This window comes from Xiphias gladius, chromosome 17 (genome assembly GCF_016859285.1).
Source record: "Xiphias gladius isolate SHS-SW01 ecotype Sanya breed wild chromosome 17, ASM1685928v1, whole genome shotgun sequence".
NCBI classification, from domain to species: Eukaryota; Metazoa; Chordata; class Actinopteri; order Istiophoriformes; family Xiphiidae; genus Xiphias; species Xiphias gladius.
This window is the reverse complement of record NC_053416.1, coordinates 23,060,283-23,076,513: the sequence shown is the minus strand read 5'-3', so window position 1 is coordinate 23,076,513 and position 16,231 is coordinate 23,060,283. Positions and strand designations below refer to the sequence as shown.

General features: G+C 39.5%; 1 protein-coding gene across 1 annotated transcript in view; it reads right to left on the bottom strand.

The window, feature by feature from the left end:
• The window catches only part of auts2a (activator of transcription and developmental regulator AUTS2 a), a 327,408-nt gene extending 312,378 nt beyond the window's left edge, over window positions 1–15,030 (bottom strand). The window contains exons 1-2 of the mRNA XM_040150804.1: window positions 14,740–15,030; window positions 12,201–12,940 (exon numbers count right to left, since the gene is read on the bottom strand). Coding sequence (XP_040006738.1) covers window positions 12,201–12,479 — 279 coding nt within the window. The 5' untranslated portion in view covers window positions 12,480–12,940; window positions 14,740–15,030. The remainder of the gene's footprint in view (window positions 1–12,200; window positions 12,941–14,739) is intronic.
• Between the last annotated feature and the right edge of the window lie 1,201 nt (window positions 15,031–16,231).

Genomic DNA, 16,231 nt, shown 5'->3' with positions numbered 1-16,231 from the left:
TCAGCTTAATCCATGAGCTATGATGCTCCACCATGCCCCAGTTTGAATGTGTCACATCTCTACGACCAGCGTGAGTGGGACAGATGGGTGTGAAGCTGGTGCCTAAAATTAAAAAAACCAATGGGCGCAGCAGAAATCATAAATGGAAACTGGCATTTAATTGGAGCCAACAAGGTCCCGGTGGTGCATAAGTGGTGCTGAAATGAAATGTAAACAGCAGGAAAAGCACAGGCAGGATTTCGACAGCTCTTATGAAAACATTTATCCTCCAGCAGAGACATGGTTTACACATATTCCTCTTATGGACCTTTTGTCAGTGTGATGTGAAGCCCGAAGTGAAAGGTTTAAAGCTCTTTGTAATCTATTGACTATCTCCCCACTCTCCAGTGGTCAGCAGCTAGTAGTCTACTGTTTGTTGCAGTTAGGTATGACATGACCAATCCTGTTCTAGCGCACAACCTGATGCAGTATGTATTACACAAGCCAATAAATGGTTTAGCACATATTTTTGGTCTTTTTTTCCCCCCAAGCTACTGTTAGCTTCAAAAGAGGGGAATTTGACAGGAAACTGTGCTCCAGGGGAAACTGACAATCATCTTAGTAATTGTATTTCTTGCTTAAACGAAGCTAATGTATCACAAAAGATTGACAGAAACAAATGATCATATAAAATTTTAGTGACTATCTCACCAAAATACTGCCAAATGGAGAGCTTCCATGTCTTTAAACTCCAAAATCTCCAATAGAACCTGCATCTTATGTGTAGCCCAACCAGTGATGGATTTTTTGATTTTGATATATGATATTTGGGAGTTTAAATCTTATAACGATGTATTGGCTTATAGTAATGTTTTAATACAACAGACACATAAACAATCTTGGTACAGATCCTACAGATTGTTTGGATCAATTTGCCAGGGCTCTCAGTTGGACAAGCTATGTAATGGAAACACTGTTTCTAAATTACTTTGAAACTAACTTGGCATTTCTGTATTGCAATATCTTGTAACTTATCAGCCGACATGGTCGCCAATACTGATGTATCTGCATAACTTTTGGCAAATCAGGGCAACCCAAATTATCAGGAATCACCCTCTGGAGGACCACAAATTACCATAACCAATATAAACTGCAGTTTGTTATGAAACAAACCAACCAACTAAACAAGAGGCTGAACAACCAAATCACTAAGTCACAAAACAGCATCCTTAAGTTTCACAGCTAACTGAGCAAAACCCAATCACATCCTGATGATGAAAAATAATGTTAGCAGTTTCCAAACTGTATTCTAAATATCTAATTTGTCAAAATTCCAAAAATGTACAACCCTGCTATCCCAAATACAATTCATAATTTTTCCAGAAAGGAGAAACATCTGAAATAAAGGGATCAATTGTTAAAATTTCTTCAAATCTGTTTTCATTTTTTACTAAGTAATGACAGGAATCATTCTGCCTTGCAGGCCTCAAACTGCCTGTGTCAATTCTGCACATTTATCCCAAAACAAGGCTGCTCTCCCATCCTCACCCATATGTAGTGTTATGCAGTTGTGTGCCCAGTTCCATTTTGTACACTCTGTGCATTAGGTGAGTCTGTTGCCTTCTGTTTTAATGGTGTGTAACAAATAAAGTTTGAGAGGGAAATTATTTAGAGGAACAACAAAACCTGCAGGAGCTCTATGGGGCATTGTGAATTAAGAAGTCTTTTCAGACCTTTAAATGCAAAATCAGAGTAGAACAGACACTGCACACTTACTAATTTACACAGTATTGCTTTTGTGCTGTTCATCGTATAATCACGGGCAGTCAATCATGTAATAGACTTCTGTTAACCTGCTGAGCAAGAAGATGAGCTGTTGTTACTGGTGTTAAAAAAAAGGAGTCAGTCCAGCCTTTAGGCATAATGTCAGTCAAGGACGATTGGAAAAGCAAACGGTGTGAGTGGACAGGAGCCTGACCAAGCCTTTATGTTATCTATGCATTTATACAGTTAAGTATGTGAGTATTTGCACAGTGACAATTTTCAGAATTTTGCCTCTGTACACCACCACAATGGATTTGAAATGAAGCCATCAAGATGTGATTTGAGTGTAGACTTCAGCTTTAATTCAAAGGGATTTAACAAAAACATTGCATTAACTGTTCAGGAATTACAGCAATTTTTATACATAATCCCTAATTTTAAGAGGCTCAAAAGTAATTGGACAAACCAACATAATTATAAAGATAGAGACTAATTTTAATACTTGGATGAAAATCCTTTGCAACAAATGATTGCCTAAAGTCTGGAACCCATGGACATCACCAAATGCTGAGTTTCCTCCCTTAAGATGCTTTGCCAGGCCTTTACTGCAGCCACCTTCAGTTGCTGCTTTTTTGTGGGTCTTTCTGCCCTCAGTTTTGTCAGTTAGTGAAAAGCATGCTCAACTGGCTGAGGTCAGGTGACTGATTGGCCACTGAAGAATATTCCATTTCTTTGCCTTGAGAAGCTCTTTGGTTGCTTTCACAGTGTGTTTTGGGTCATTATGCATCTGTACTGTGAAGCACCGTCCTTCATCTGTTTTGCAGCATTTGGCTGAATCTTTGCAAATAGTATAGCCCTATACACTTCAGAATTCATCCCACTACTTCTATCTGCAGTCACCATCATCAATAAGCACCAGTGACCCAATTCCATTTGCAGCCATACATGCCTATGCCATGATTGTAGACTTTGACAATGGTACGCCTACCTCCTCGAAAGTGTTCTTGACCTGGCTAGATGTTGTTAAAGAGTTTCTCTTCACCAAGGAAAGAATTCTGCAATCATCCCCTTTAGTTGTCTTCTGTGGTCTTCCAGCCCTTTTGATGTTGCTGCGCTCACCAGGGCATGCCTTCTTTTTAAGAATGTACCAAATTGTTGATTTGGCCTCTCCTAAAGTTTCTGCCATCTGTCTTGATAGGTTTGTTTTGTTTTTTCAGACTAATGCCACCTCTTTTCAGCCACCTCTTTGGACCATATACTTAGAGCTCCCATGAACTTTTAACTTTTTATATGAACCTTTTATCCGCTTAATTTTTCATGAAATAACGAAGGAACAGCCCACACCTGACCAACAAACTGATTGTCAGTTAATTGTCCAATTACTTTTCAACCTCTGAAAATGAGGGAATATGTATAAAAATGGCTGTAATTTCTTAATAATTAATGCGATATTTTTGTTAAACCCCTTGAGTTAAAGCTAAAAGTCTACACATCCATTGCGGCGGAGTACAGAGGCAAAAAAACGAAAATTGTCACTGTCCAAATACTTATGGACCTAACTATATGTGTAATACAAAGATATAGACATCAGAGACTAGTAATTATGGGGAAAGAATGGAGCCATAGGTCAACTAAGGCAACATTTTTAAATCAATTCTGGTCAGTAGGGGCATGCTGAGGTTAGAGACCCCTTTCAAGTGAAATGGGTGAAACACAGCAAAGGTTTTAGAGGAGAAGGCACTCAATAATTTAGTAATTTCTTCAAGTGCTGTAATAGGTTGCTTCTCAGGCCTCTCTCTATAAAAATCTATCTCCAAACCAAATATACTTTGATCTTGGTGCAATGAAAGAACAGTTTGCAATACATCTTTGTATTTTCTTGCTTAATTTAAAGTGAAAGAGTTTAGATTTGGATACATGAGTAAGCTAAGCTCAAATTCTGAGACACAAAAAATATGAAAAGGGAAACAAGAGTGAATAAATGGTCAGTAGTCTATTGGGTACTGTACCATACTTATTTTGTGATTTTGATTTACATCATTACAATACTAATGAGCTCATAAGTAATAAATATCTGCTCTGTGTCAATACATTAAATCTACTATACCTAAACTACAATGCACCCAGAAAAAAATAAAAGGCATGAAACTACATGTGTTTCTCCACTCGATAAAAGAATATCTATTTGCCTCAGAGCTAGACCTTGTCTTTTTGAACTTGATACTACAGTATGTCTGAAAACACGAAAAGACCCACCTCCTGCTCATAAAGAACGTAGTCTATTTTTTCACTGCTAAACAGTTATTTTCAAGTCTTGCTTGGTGTTCACATTTTCAGTTCAATTTAATTTAAGTATGAATAGCCTTATTTGAGCTTTATTCAACAAGATATACAGTAGAAAGCTTTTCCTGGAAATCCCAGCCAAGATGGTGGATTTTACAAAGGAATTTTTGAAACTATCCAATCATCAAATTGTACAGCATGTATTTTAGAATCACATCATGTATCCTGCATAAGTGGAAAGCAAATCATTTGCTGATCCGCAAAAGAATAAACAAGAAAAACCAACCAGCAGTAATACGCTTTCTCACTGGCTACCTCCAGCTGATGGCCACAGTAGCTTCCTCTTCAACAGCTCTTAACAATAGTCCAACACAGGCAAGTTCACTGCAAACTGCAACACCAAAAAACAGCCCACTAATCACGACAACATGTTGTGCAACATCTACCAAAAGCAACTTGAGTATCTCAAGAGCCACACCAGGGACAATTCAGCCCTGAGACTGCAAAAGAGAAATGCCAAGCGTGCACATGAAAAGCAGACCTGGGAGCAGTATTGCTCCAGCACTGTGGTGACAGATGAAGAGCACTAGCTTATACCTACAGGGGTCTGACCTCATCGGAATTTTCACTTTACCCAGACAGAAAAAGACCCATTGATGCTGTGATATGCTTGTGCACAGTTCCATCTATACACTACATAAAGTCTTTTAACATGGTGTGGTCGAAACAAAGTAGTAAACAGCTCATAATTGTTAAGCAAAGGTTGTAAAACTGAAAAAGAAAAAGATGGACACAATGGACACATACAGCACATCAGAATAAGAGAAGCAAGAGAATATTGAAATATTACCCAAATGTTACAGACGAGTGAGGAAACTGAAGTGGAATTGTCATGAAAATTATACTGAAAAATACTGAATAAACAGAAATCCAATTATTTAAGCTCTGGAGGCAATGAAATGCAAGAAAAACTTTAACAAGTCTTATCCATAACTGAAGATTAAAGAGAAGAAAAACATCTCCCCAACTATCATAAAAAATCTGACCGAGTGGATGTAATTTATTGAAGTCTGATACATTATTTATCGGTTTAAAATGCTATTCAATAAATTCAATATTCTGAGTCATTAGAGCAGGACAAATAAGACAATCTTTCAGTTCCCTTTAACCGTAATTTCACCTAGAAAATTTTACAGATTTAAATCCGTTTAAAAAGCTGCCTGACTCAGCCTCAGTCATAATCTTAACACGGTCACACCAGAAAGCAGCTAAGTAAAATATGTCTTCTATTACTAGACTATGAACAGCTATAATGAAAGTAAGGGGGGGGGGGGGACTTTCCAAGACTGATTCAGACGTTGGAACCACTGACCCTTTCACCAATGCCTGGTGTTATTCCCTGCACCGCTACCTCTTTTTCTCAAAAAAGCAAGTTTTAAAATTTCCTAAACAGCAGCTCTATGCAGCTCTCTTTGGAACTGAAACTATCCATCGATAAGTAAATTGATAAAAGATTCATCTGCATTCATCTACCATTTCCAAGGTCAACAAGGAATCCTCAAACAATAAATAATGTTTTACTTCTAACTTTAATACAAAGAGCTTGGTCTTCTACTAGATTATGTTTTGTTGGTGATGAGTTCTAGTTTCAGCTGAATGATTTTTTTTTTTTAACTGAAAATGCAGGAGTGGGGGACTTTTCAGCCCTGAGTAGTGTCTTCCTCACAAGTGGCATGCAGCATCAACAACCTCCACCAAGAAGTTAGCGCTACTTGTATGTTGCCTGAGAGGCTAAATCCTGGGTAGGTCTGGAAGTGCGCTAGCTGAGATCCAGCATATTTCTTTTGGAAGTTCTGTGGATGTGGATGGCACCGTCTCTGAAATGAGATGTTGCCACTGAATTTCTTTTAAATGTAATTTATTTAATGCTGTACCACAAACCAAATTCCATTCACCTTCATTGTACTGGTGAAATTACATAGACAGCTATCTCAAATAAAACAGAACTATCCCAATGCCCAAATACCAATAAGAAGAAGCCAGAACAATTTTATTTTTATTTTTTCCCCTCAAATAAATTTGAAGAAAGAATTTCATCACTGTTTAACACTGTGAAGTCCCAAAAGACAATGATACAACACCCAAAATATATAGGCCTATACTGAAATACAATGCCCAGTGGCTAACGACTTTTTTTTCCCAACTGAATTTTTGGTTCACGAAACACTGAAATTCCTGACCAAGCATTGAAACAGACATCTCTTTGAACTGAAGCAACTACAGTATCTACAGTAACTTACAAAGTAAGCACACTAAATTGTTTTTTCATTGTCAGGCCTACTATTTGTTGCCTTACTTTTTATTTACTTCAGTGATATGATCAGTTCAAGCTTGCAGTAATGGCACTGCTGCAAATATTATTGCGTTTAAGCAGCAAAACTGAAAACTCCCTGTAGTAATCCACTTGACACACCAGAAAAAAATATTCTGATTCTCCTGTGAAAATCATACGTGAACTTGTGCTGAAAATAAAAATATGGCGACAGCTTTGTTGGTGCTGGACTCATTCTGAACACAGCCGCTTTGTTCCCAATTATTTCACCGTAGAAACAGTGAATCTCCGTGCATCTGCTTACCTGTTTACTGTGGAGGAAAGCATTTAGGCTAATAAGGCTACCATAAGATCACAATACCACATCAGAAGATTTAAATAATTAATGAAGTTACCACTGCTGTGCCACGTGCATAAATTGCACACTGCCCTTCTCTCAATTTGGAGACACACATAATCAGTCCTGCTACTGTTCAAGCCAAAAGCGTGACTTGACAGTTCTGTGATACTGAACTCTGGAAGGGTGCGATTTGGAAGTCAGAAGTCAGAACTCAGCTCTGGTGGGCCTCAGCCCAAATTGTATAATTATTATATATTTGTATAATAATGATCACAAATATATTGTATGTATGTGTATATATATATATATATATATATATATATATATTGCTGTAAATGCACAGTAATAATGGAAGGCAACTCATAGGAACATTTTAACATTTTGAGCTTCTCCAGTCTGGATTTTGGTGATTAGGAGGATATGAGTTAGTGGTATTTCAGTGAATAAATCAAACTGAAACTGTAAAAGTAAGGGGGACAACAATAGGTGTTTGAAAAGTGTGGGGGATACATTTTTCTCAACCCCACCCCATTTTTCAAGCAAAAATGCCAAAAATTCTCTCATTACCTTCTCTACAGTGTGAAGATTTGTCGCTAGTCTCAGTTTAATATCATTATAACTAAATATCTTGGGGATTTAAAGCGCATGTTGTACAAAACAAGACATCTGACGATGTCCCGTCGGACTTTTGGGACTTGTAACGAGCATTGTTTTACCATTTTTCATAGACCAAACGAATAATAATCGGCAGACTAATAATAATAATAATAATAATAATGACAAACAGTACATAAATACAAAGAATACGCAGGTACAAACAAGATAAAAGAAACCATAATGTAGTATACAGCAGAGTTTTGACCACATGAATCTAGACCAAAACCCACTGGTTCCTTAATTCATGTTCCCTTCCGGGCATCGGCAACGAAAAAAAAGACTGATGACATATACAAACTTGTGATAACTAGGAGACACAAACATGGCTGAACAGCTTAAACTTTCCAAAGTCCAAAAAACATTTGCAAAATGCAATTTTTGCAAAAGGGTTCTTACGGCGAGGGGGGAAATGACTAACCCTTTGTTTAATTATTTATCTACCGTCCAACATGATAAAAAAGGGACTGTAGCTATTTCTGATAACTTGAGAAGGATGAGTGCTCAGCTTCAGCCTACCGCCAGTGTTTCACTGTATTCTGTGACCCGTCAGCTTCTGTGGCCTGTAGCAGTGCAACAGTGAGTTTGCCTTCAGGTAACGTTAAGTGCATTGTGCAGCAAAACACTGATAGTGGAATTCCTATTTTCACTGTGTTGTTTTTACTTTAGCTTCTCTGGCTTCTGTAGCTGCAGCAAAGCCCCACCAGTGAAGAGCAAACGCTCGTTCCCCTTGTTAATGAATGTCACTGAGCAGTGATAAATACTGTATCCAGTGAAAGCCCTGCAGACCTTCAGCAAAGTAGAATCTCTATGGTTTAGGGCTGACATTTGATTTAGGTTCAGTGTCATGATGGTCTGGTAATTGGTAAATAAATCACGATCAAAATGACCAATTGTGTTGTTAACGTTATTAGAAGAAGCTAGACTCTTAAATACTAAGTTTTATCTTTTGTTACACAGAAGAGTTGAAATTTGTTTTGTTACTGCACTTAGTCAAATAAAAAGTTAGTTAAACATTTTTTTAACTAACAGATGTCTTCATTCCACACCAAACAAAATGCTTATCCAGATTTGGAAAGGGCTTTGAAAGGATTCAGATCCAATAAATTGCCAACAACCCCATCCCCAGAAGCAAGGTCAAAACAGCATGGGGGGTACTGGACTCCAGCAGCAAAATGGTGGAAGTAGTCTTGTGCATCTGAGACTTGGTCATAGGCCTTACTCGATCTACTAGATCTTATTTTTGGTCACTGTGTCTAGAGAAATATGGATTATTAATGCTGTCATGTTATTAATGCTGTCATTACATATGGGACACAGTGCAACAAACGTCTATATTTAAAACTCTCCACCAACCATAAAAAGAATTCCAATTCAATATTGTCATCTCTTTCACTTCCCTGTGAGATGGTATTGTATTAATAAGCTCTGTCACATTCTCACAAAAACAAATGCCAGTGTGTGCATATTTGCACTCAAACACAAACACAAGTATAATTTGTTTTCCTCTTGCTTTACTTGAACTCTGTTTCATCACTCAGTAAACCACTCTGTGACAAGCCTGCATTGCCTTCTAGATCGGTGTGAGTTGATTTAAATATAATTTGATACTACAATATAGTTTGATTTATTAGTCTGTTTTTCCATTCTGTTGACTGCAGTAAAAGGCTGAAACAACGTTGTGTAGGTTAATAAAATGTCAAAATAATGTATACCAATATACATAAAGGTGTAAATCTGTTACAATCAGGCTCTCTAAAGCTACACCTTCCCATTTCAGTTAAATTAATTCAATGTTTGTAACTTAATAGAACACAGGACTGGGTAATATGGCTAAAAATATTACTATGTATTTTTTTTTCATACTGATCGATATTCATATTGATCAAATTGTTACAATTTATATCATATACAGCATTAAGGATGAAGGAAACACATTCCACATGTTTGTTAGACCTCAAGGATACACACAGTGTGCTGTGGTGAGAAACACTTAACGTTAACATAAATTATTTGTTTACAAGTAAACTCCACAGGGTGCCTTTTATTTTGAAGTTCAAGACGTATATTCAGTTTAGGAGTGAATCCTAAATTAATCACAAGTGTGTTACGGTTCTAAACTGGTTGATCCACACCCAACATGACGTAATATTTACGCTTATTAGGCTCATGTACAGCTCTGCTGTGTGGATAGACAGTATGTCAGTGGTGATGGCAAAGTGTGTAAAGCTACTCTTCTACTTTTCCTCTGCATTCTGCAAAAAGCTGAGGCAGCAATGTTTTTGAAAAATGTTCCCGTCCAGGCACTTTACACCTGAACCACTTTCATTAGCCTGTTGAAACCTGTTTTTTCTGCCTTTTTAACTGGCATCATGTCTTTCGCAATAAAATATGAAATAGTTGTGTCCCTGTTGCCATTGGGGCTCTTGTCATATGGGGTAATAACGGAAAAGACAGACACAAGCGTGATGTTCTGAAACAATATCTGGTAATGAGGCAGATATGTAATATTACACATGTAATATTAATTTCATATATAAAAAGAATAACAGAACTTGGAACAGGTCATGTCAATAGAAAACTATTAGAGCCAACTAAAGGTGACATTCAGTATCTTTGCTTGTATGTGTCTCTCAAACTGATGTAAACTGGGAGCGTGACATTATGATTAAGAAAGTGAAATGGCCAAATGTTAATGAAAAGGCAAACAAACAGTTGAACAATGATTACTGCAAGTATGTTGACCTTGCAAATTCAAGAGCTACTCACCTTAAAATTTCCCACATTTATTTCAGTTGCCATCTCACTAGAATCAAACTATGGATACAGTTTTTCCCATACATCGATTCATTTGTGGCGGCCCGCCAGAATATCAACATTGGCCGCCATAAATTGATTTTCTATTTTTTACTATTTCAAATGGGTGAAATCGTATTTCATTGTAGAGCTGTGCACAGCACTTTGATCGCTCAGCCCCACCTTGCCCCGCTCTCTCTCTCAAACTCAAACATTTACAACAGAGCCGTCTGTCATAGTACTGGCCATCGGGAGCACCAGGAGAAGTCCCGCTGCCCGGGAGGCCGGCAGACCCTCAAACATTCCATTTAGTTTTTAGCGTCCACGTCAGTTTCTTTACCAGCCATCTCTGTATGCATTTCATTCGGGGTGCACATGAGAGTGTGCTGCGTGCGTGTTCTGGGACTGGGCTCAACTGAAATCACAATATGTAATCAACCCTCACCGACTTGGTATTACTTTGACACTATGTGAAGCTATGGAACCGTGTATATTGTTCAGTTACTTATCACAAAGTACTTGGCAATTAAGCACAGCAGCTTAAATACAGTATTATTTACTGCCCCCCATCAGCTACTGCCACAAATAGAATCTAACTAACTGGGATAGCAGTGCTTTAACAAACTGACGCAGAAATCATCACTGGAAAGAACAACAGAAAGAAGGTCGAACAAATCATAGGAGGAAGGGAAACAAAATGCAGGCACAAGAGTCCAAGACTGCTGTATAGAGTAAAACTCTTAATAAAAATAATGAAAAAAAACACAGTAAGACAGTAAGAAACTCTTGTGCTGTGAAAAGTCTTGATCTGTCTAACAGAGGGATACAGTGAGGACAAGTGCTACTGTACATACCCTAGAGATGGGTCACACCAGTGTGCAAGAGACTGGCATCACACTGCATATACAGCATTAGAAAGTGCAAGTCAGACTGTGTCCCTGGAACCCCCTCCCCCCAGTGTGAAGTTGGGAAACAATTTTCACATCCCCCTGAAACAAGATTAAAAAAAAAAAAAAAAAAAAAAAAAAGATGAAGCAAACTCTATGCTAAAAGAAATAAGATGTAACATTTATGTTGGAATATGTGATGTAAAATAAAAAGTGATGGACAAGTCATTTTTCCTTTAAAATTAACAATGCTGACACATACAGACAGCTGGAATATGAAAAAGAAACACCGGAACAAATGAGTGGAGAAACATAATGAGACCTTCCATACAGGGTCCAGGGGTCACTGAATGGTTTGATGAGTTTCAAAATGATGCAAATTATATATTATGACCTTCACAGTCACCAAATGAACACCTATAGGAAATTTGGAGCAACGTGCCGGACAGCACTCTCTACCACCATCATCAAAACACCAAATGTGGAAAGAATGGTTCAAAAAACTTCCACACCAAGGAGCACTGAAGCTGTTTTGGAGGCTCATGATGGCCCACCACCTTACTGAGATACTTTTCCATTCATCTGTCACCCCTCTGTAAGTTAACATTACAGAGAAATGTAGCACTTGTTCCATGTGTAAGTCATAATTCAGAAACTATATCGTTGGAAGGCACCCTGTGCCCGGTTTGCATTCCAAGGAAAATAGATGGCCAATGCACAACAAATTACTCCCACTCTGGATAAATTGTTGTAACATGGATCAAATTGCTTTTTTACTCCAAAGCGTACAAAAGACACAACAGCCACTACAACAATAGCTGAACATCCCTCATCTAATGTAATGCTTTGCTGGAAAACTCTTGTGAAAACAAATCCAAAGCAGTACATACAACAACAGCCTCTCAGTGACACAGATAGTAATCTCTGGCTGCAGTGCTACATTTAAAGCTACATCTGTTGAACTCCAGCTCACACAACAGCGAAATATGCAGGCGGGAGCCAAACACCAGGCCAGCCCAGTCAGTGAGGCACTGAACTGCACACAATAAGAAAAACATCTTTGCATAGTGTTAAGTGTTTTTCAATGGGATTTTCATGCAAACGCAACACACACACAGGGCTGGAGAAAGTTGAAGGGGGCTACCACCTGGGGTTCAGCACTTACCTCCAGAGCCTCCAGGGTCACGAACCCAGTGATAGAGAAGCCATCGATGATGTCCTCTTCAGCGGAAGTGGACTCCTTTCGCTTTCTTCGCGGGGGTCGAGGGCGGGATGAGGAGGGCTCCCGGTCGCCCTCCTGCTCTGAGTCGGAGGAGAAGCGAAAGACAGAGCCCTTAACATGGTTGTTCCTTATCCCATTTGATCTCCTCTCCCGATCCCTCTCTGACCTTGACTTCCTCTTCTTGCGTAGGCCACTAGATCGAGGACCATCCATGTCCTTCATAGGAAATATCCAAATAATCGCTCCTCTTACAAAGAATCAAACTCTTCAAGGGCCAAACACTGGCACTGCTTGACCTCCACTCGTGTGAAAAACCCCTCGAGGAGAATCTCCGCAATATCCAAGTGATTGTTATCAATGTATTAGATCCAGGGTAACCGGGTAATATCCAACAGATGAAGCCTTTTACAGGTAATGCAAAACTGCATCAAGTCACTGAACCAAGCTAGGTTCCAAGCGAAGATCCCCAAAGGCAGTCCATCAAATCCTACGACAAAGGTGTAAAATGATCTATTAAACACGTTATCACCAAGCTGTCAATTCCACCGAAGGGAAAGCTTTTCAAGTTAAAGCAAATGTCTGCTCAGTGAACATGTCCCGCCATGGTGAGTTGGGCAGGTGACGCCACATCTTTCTTCTCCAGGAACCTACTCCTCTTACTCAAGGTCAGCAAACTCTCCCTCCTGCGAGATAAGACAGAGAAAGAGAGAGAGAGAGCACCCATTTGCAACATGTTCACTCAGCAAGTTCAACTCTGCATTTAGTCAATGAGCCATTTTCCAAAAGGTGCTGCACACTATACAGGAGGTTCTTGCCATTCTACATAATGCAAGATGAGTGCTTTATTAGGGTGGCCATAGTCTCATCCGCTGAGTATACTATGTTTTCTTACACTGCCGGGCCATTAAACCCTGAGATAAGCTGATTTTATGTTCCAAGTGCTCTTTTGCTTGTGTCTCTGAACCATTTGCCAAGCTTGTAACCTAAACTGTGGTTTTAATGATTAAATTCATTTAATGAATTATGTACCAGAATATTTAATAGGCTACTTGGTGTCTTGAGCATTTCAACATGAACTTGCTCTTGTTTTTGGCATGGTCACTGCTAATTTTAAGTAACATACAGAGAATGTTTATGGTGTGTGAAAGTGTGACAGCATCAGTAACATCCAGTACACTGGTCCTACAACAATAATTAAACCGATTGCTCTTCAGCCTGAAATAAAGCCTTTATTAAATTAAATGTTGTATTAAGAACATTAAGCTGTCAAACAATCTTTCCTCCCACTTTGGCTACTTTTATTTGTCTGCTGATTGCATTAATAAACATTAAAAAAAACTTCTATCAAGGTACATTTCAGTCACACACATATCCACAATCCATAATGACATAAGATAATACGTTTCAATAATTATGCATTGTGCAAAATCTGCACTATCGAACTGCCCACGTAGGTCATCTGTGAATGATAAGTGATTTCAAAGCTCTTGCTGAATAAAACGGTTCTGACTTCCATTAATAAGCAGTTCAAATTAACAAGTTCATCGTAACAGTCCCTCTCAATTCACTTCTCATTTCTTTCAAAATATCACCTTGCACCTAACATCTCGCCCACATATTCTCCACATGAAAAATTATTATATTGGTCTGTCTTTCAAGAATGAAAGCAGGACTAATTGAATAGTGACATGTCCTTGAGGTTTTACACACACTGTTAAGAAATGAAGACAAACGCAAAGACGCTTTGATAATGCTATCCTGCACTTAACTACAGAGCTTAGGGGGCCATACCTTCACTGTCTGACACTGAAGGCATGCGTCTGCTTTTTGATATTAGGATGCAACATTCAACAGCTTGCAGTCTTATTCTGGATCATTCTCAAGGCATAGCCTACAGTCTAGGCCTAAAGCCACTGAAAGTCACTCTGGCATGGTGGTCTAAAACACATATGGCTTTCTCTGTGTGTCCAGAATATCAATGCTCATCCATTACATCACAGAAATGGTATTCTATGTGGAAGAAAACTGAATCAACAAACTGCAGGCTTCTGTAAAGGCTTTCTCTGAGTAATCCTACCTAAAAATCTGGGTGGACATTTCAAACCCAGATGAATCACACCTTTTCTGCATCACCACACAAATCAAAACCAATCTGTCACAGTCAACCACCATCTTCAACTTTACATTGTCTCCTTAGACACAGGTTGTCATGTAATGTAGCTCATCTGGATGCTCTGATACACCATGCAAAGTGACAAATGTACAACATGTACAACTAAACATGTACAATTATAAACATTTGCAAAGAAAATAGCTTATAATCCAATGGATACATGGCATCCAACATGCCAGAATGCCAACATTTAAGTATGCAGCAACCATTCACAAATATTCCTTCCATGCAGATGTTCTGCCTTCTAACAACCCCAAAAAAGGCAAATCCACCTATACTGTAACGGTCCTAAGCGGTTTTTTCCAGTACCTCTGCCTTTAACCTGATGCCCCGTGCCAACACTCATCTAATGACACACATGCACTGCACAAATAGCTTCCAAAATATCGCTTATCTGGGGGGGGAAAAAACAAAAAAAAAAGACAAAAAACTGTTGTAGCACTCGCCCTGGCTTCTCTGGCTCAGTAAAAGACTCTTTCCCTTGTCTTCGCTCAGAGTCCCTTTTTGTCTGCCTGTGCTGTCAGTAGAGATCTCAGGCTCTGTAATCCAGTCCAGCCCACAACAGCAGCAGCGGACTGGCACTGCCTCCTGCTCCGGCTTTCCAAGCTTCATTTTCCACTATAAGACACACAACAAAAGCAAGCCTCTCTCTCTCTTTTTTTTTTTTTTTTTTTTTTTTTTGCTCCAAGACACGTCATGCAAAACCAAGAAATGCAAACCCTTGCGAGTGGGGAGGGACCGTCCGGTCAAGTTGCAGGCCTTCGGTCACTATTAAAAAGATAAAGCATAAGAAGGTTTGGAGCTGACAAAATAAATCCCGCAAAGGAAAACCATAGGGTATCTCCTCCTCCTCCTCTCCCCAGATCCGAGCTTCAGGATCCCGGAGAAGGGGGACCGGGGCGCAGTGATACGGCGATGCCGCAGTGCCGCTTTACAGGCTACACGCTTCCTCCTCGACGCAAATAGTGCTGTCTCCTGGCATTTAGTCGGCTCCGAATTACAGCAAAGCGGCGGTATAACCACGAACAGACCGGAGTCTCCAGCCAGATAAAAGCCAGTTTACACACCTTCAGTCCTCACAATAACACCCCCCCACCCCACCTCCACCCGATACATTTTATGGCAAAAATCTCCGAATACAAGTAGGTGAACAAGTATGAAGTGACAGTTGTGTATGAGGACAACGATAATTGTGAATAATACTTTGAGACAGCGGTTGGTCATTTCTTCGTGAACCTCGGCTGTATCGGAAAAGCCGTTCTGAGGCTGTGACTAAATATACAGTCATTAGCGAAACTAGTGAAACAAACAGTGCATTGAAAAGTAAGCTAACACCCACGAAGCTGCGGAACAAGCTCCACACTGCGCTAAACTGGCGACTACGGCAAGACATTAAGCCAAAACCATGCCAACTGTTTACATGTAAACATATCTCCTCACTGCTTCCGGCCATCATGATAAGTCTGGTATTATCCGAAACATTCATAGAGTTATCCATACCACTGACCCCCCCGTATAGGTTACACGCGCTAACTCAGGTGCCAAATTCCCAGTGGCTCATGAAGGCTCTTGATTCAGGGGCATGCGGGGGCCAAATAACTCATCCTGCCATTCACCAAACACGACGTCTGCCCATGGAGTCCCGTGGCAATGAATAATACAACTCCAAGTAAGCGCTGGTGGTCTCAGCATATCCGTGTGACATGGGAGGAAAAGGTTTACCTTGGGTAGCTGGTTGTCTGCGCTGAGTCTTCCGTCGCTCAGTCCCTGACAATCAGACAGTTGCTTACACCTTGTGGGC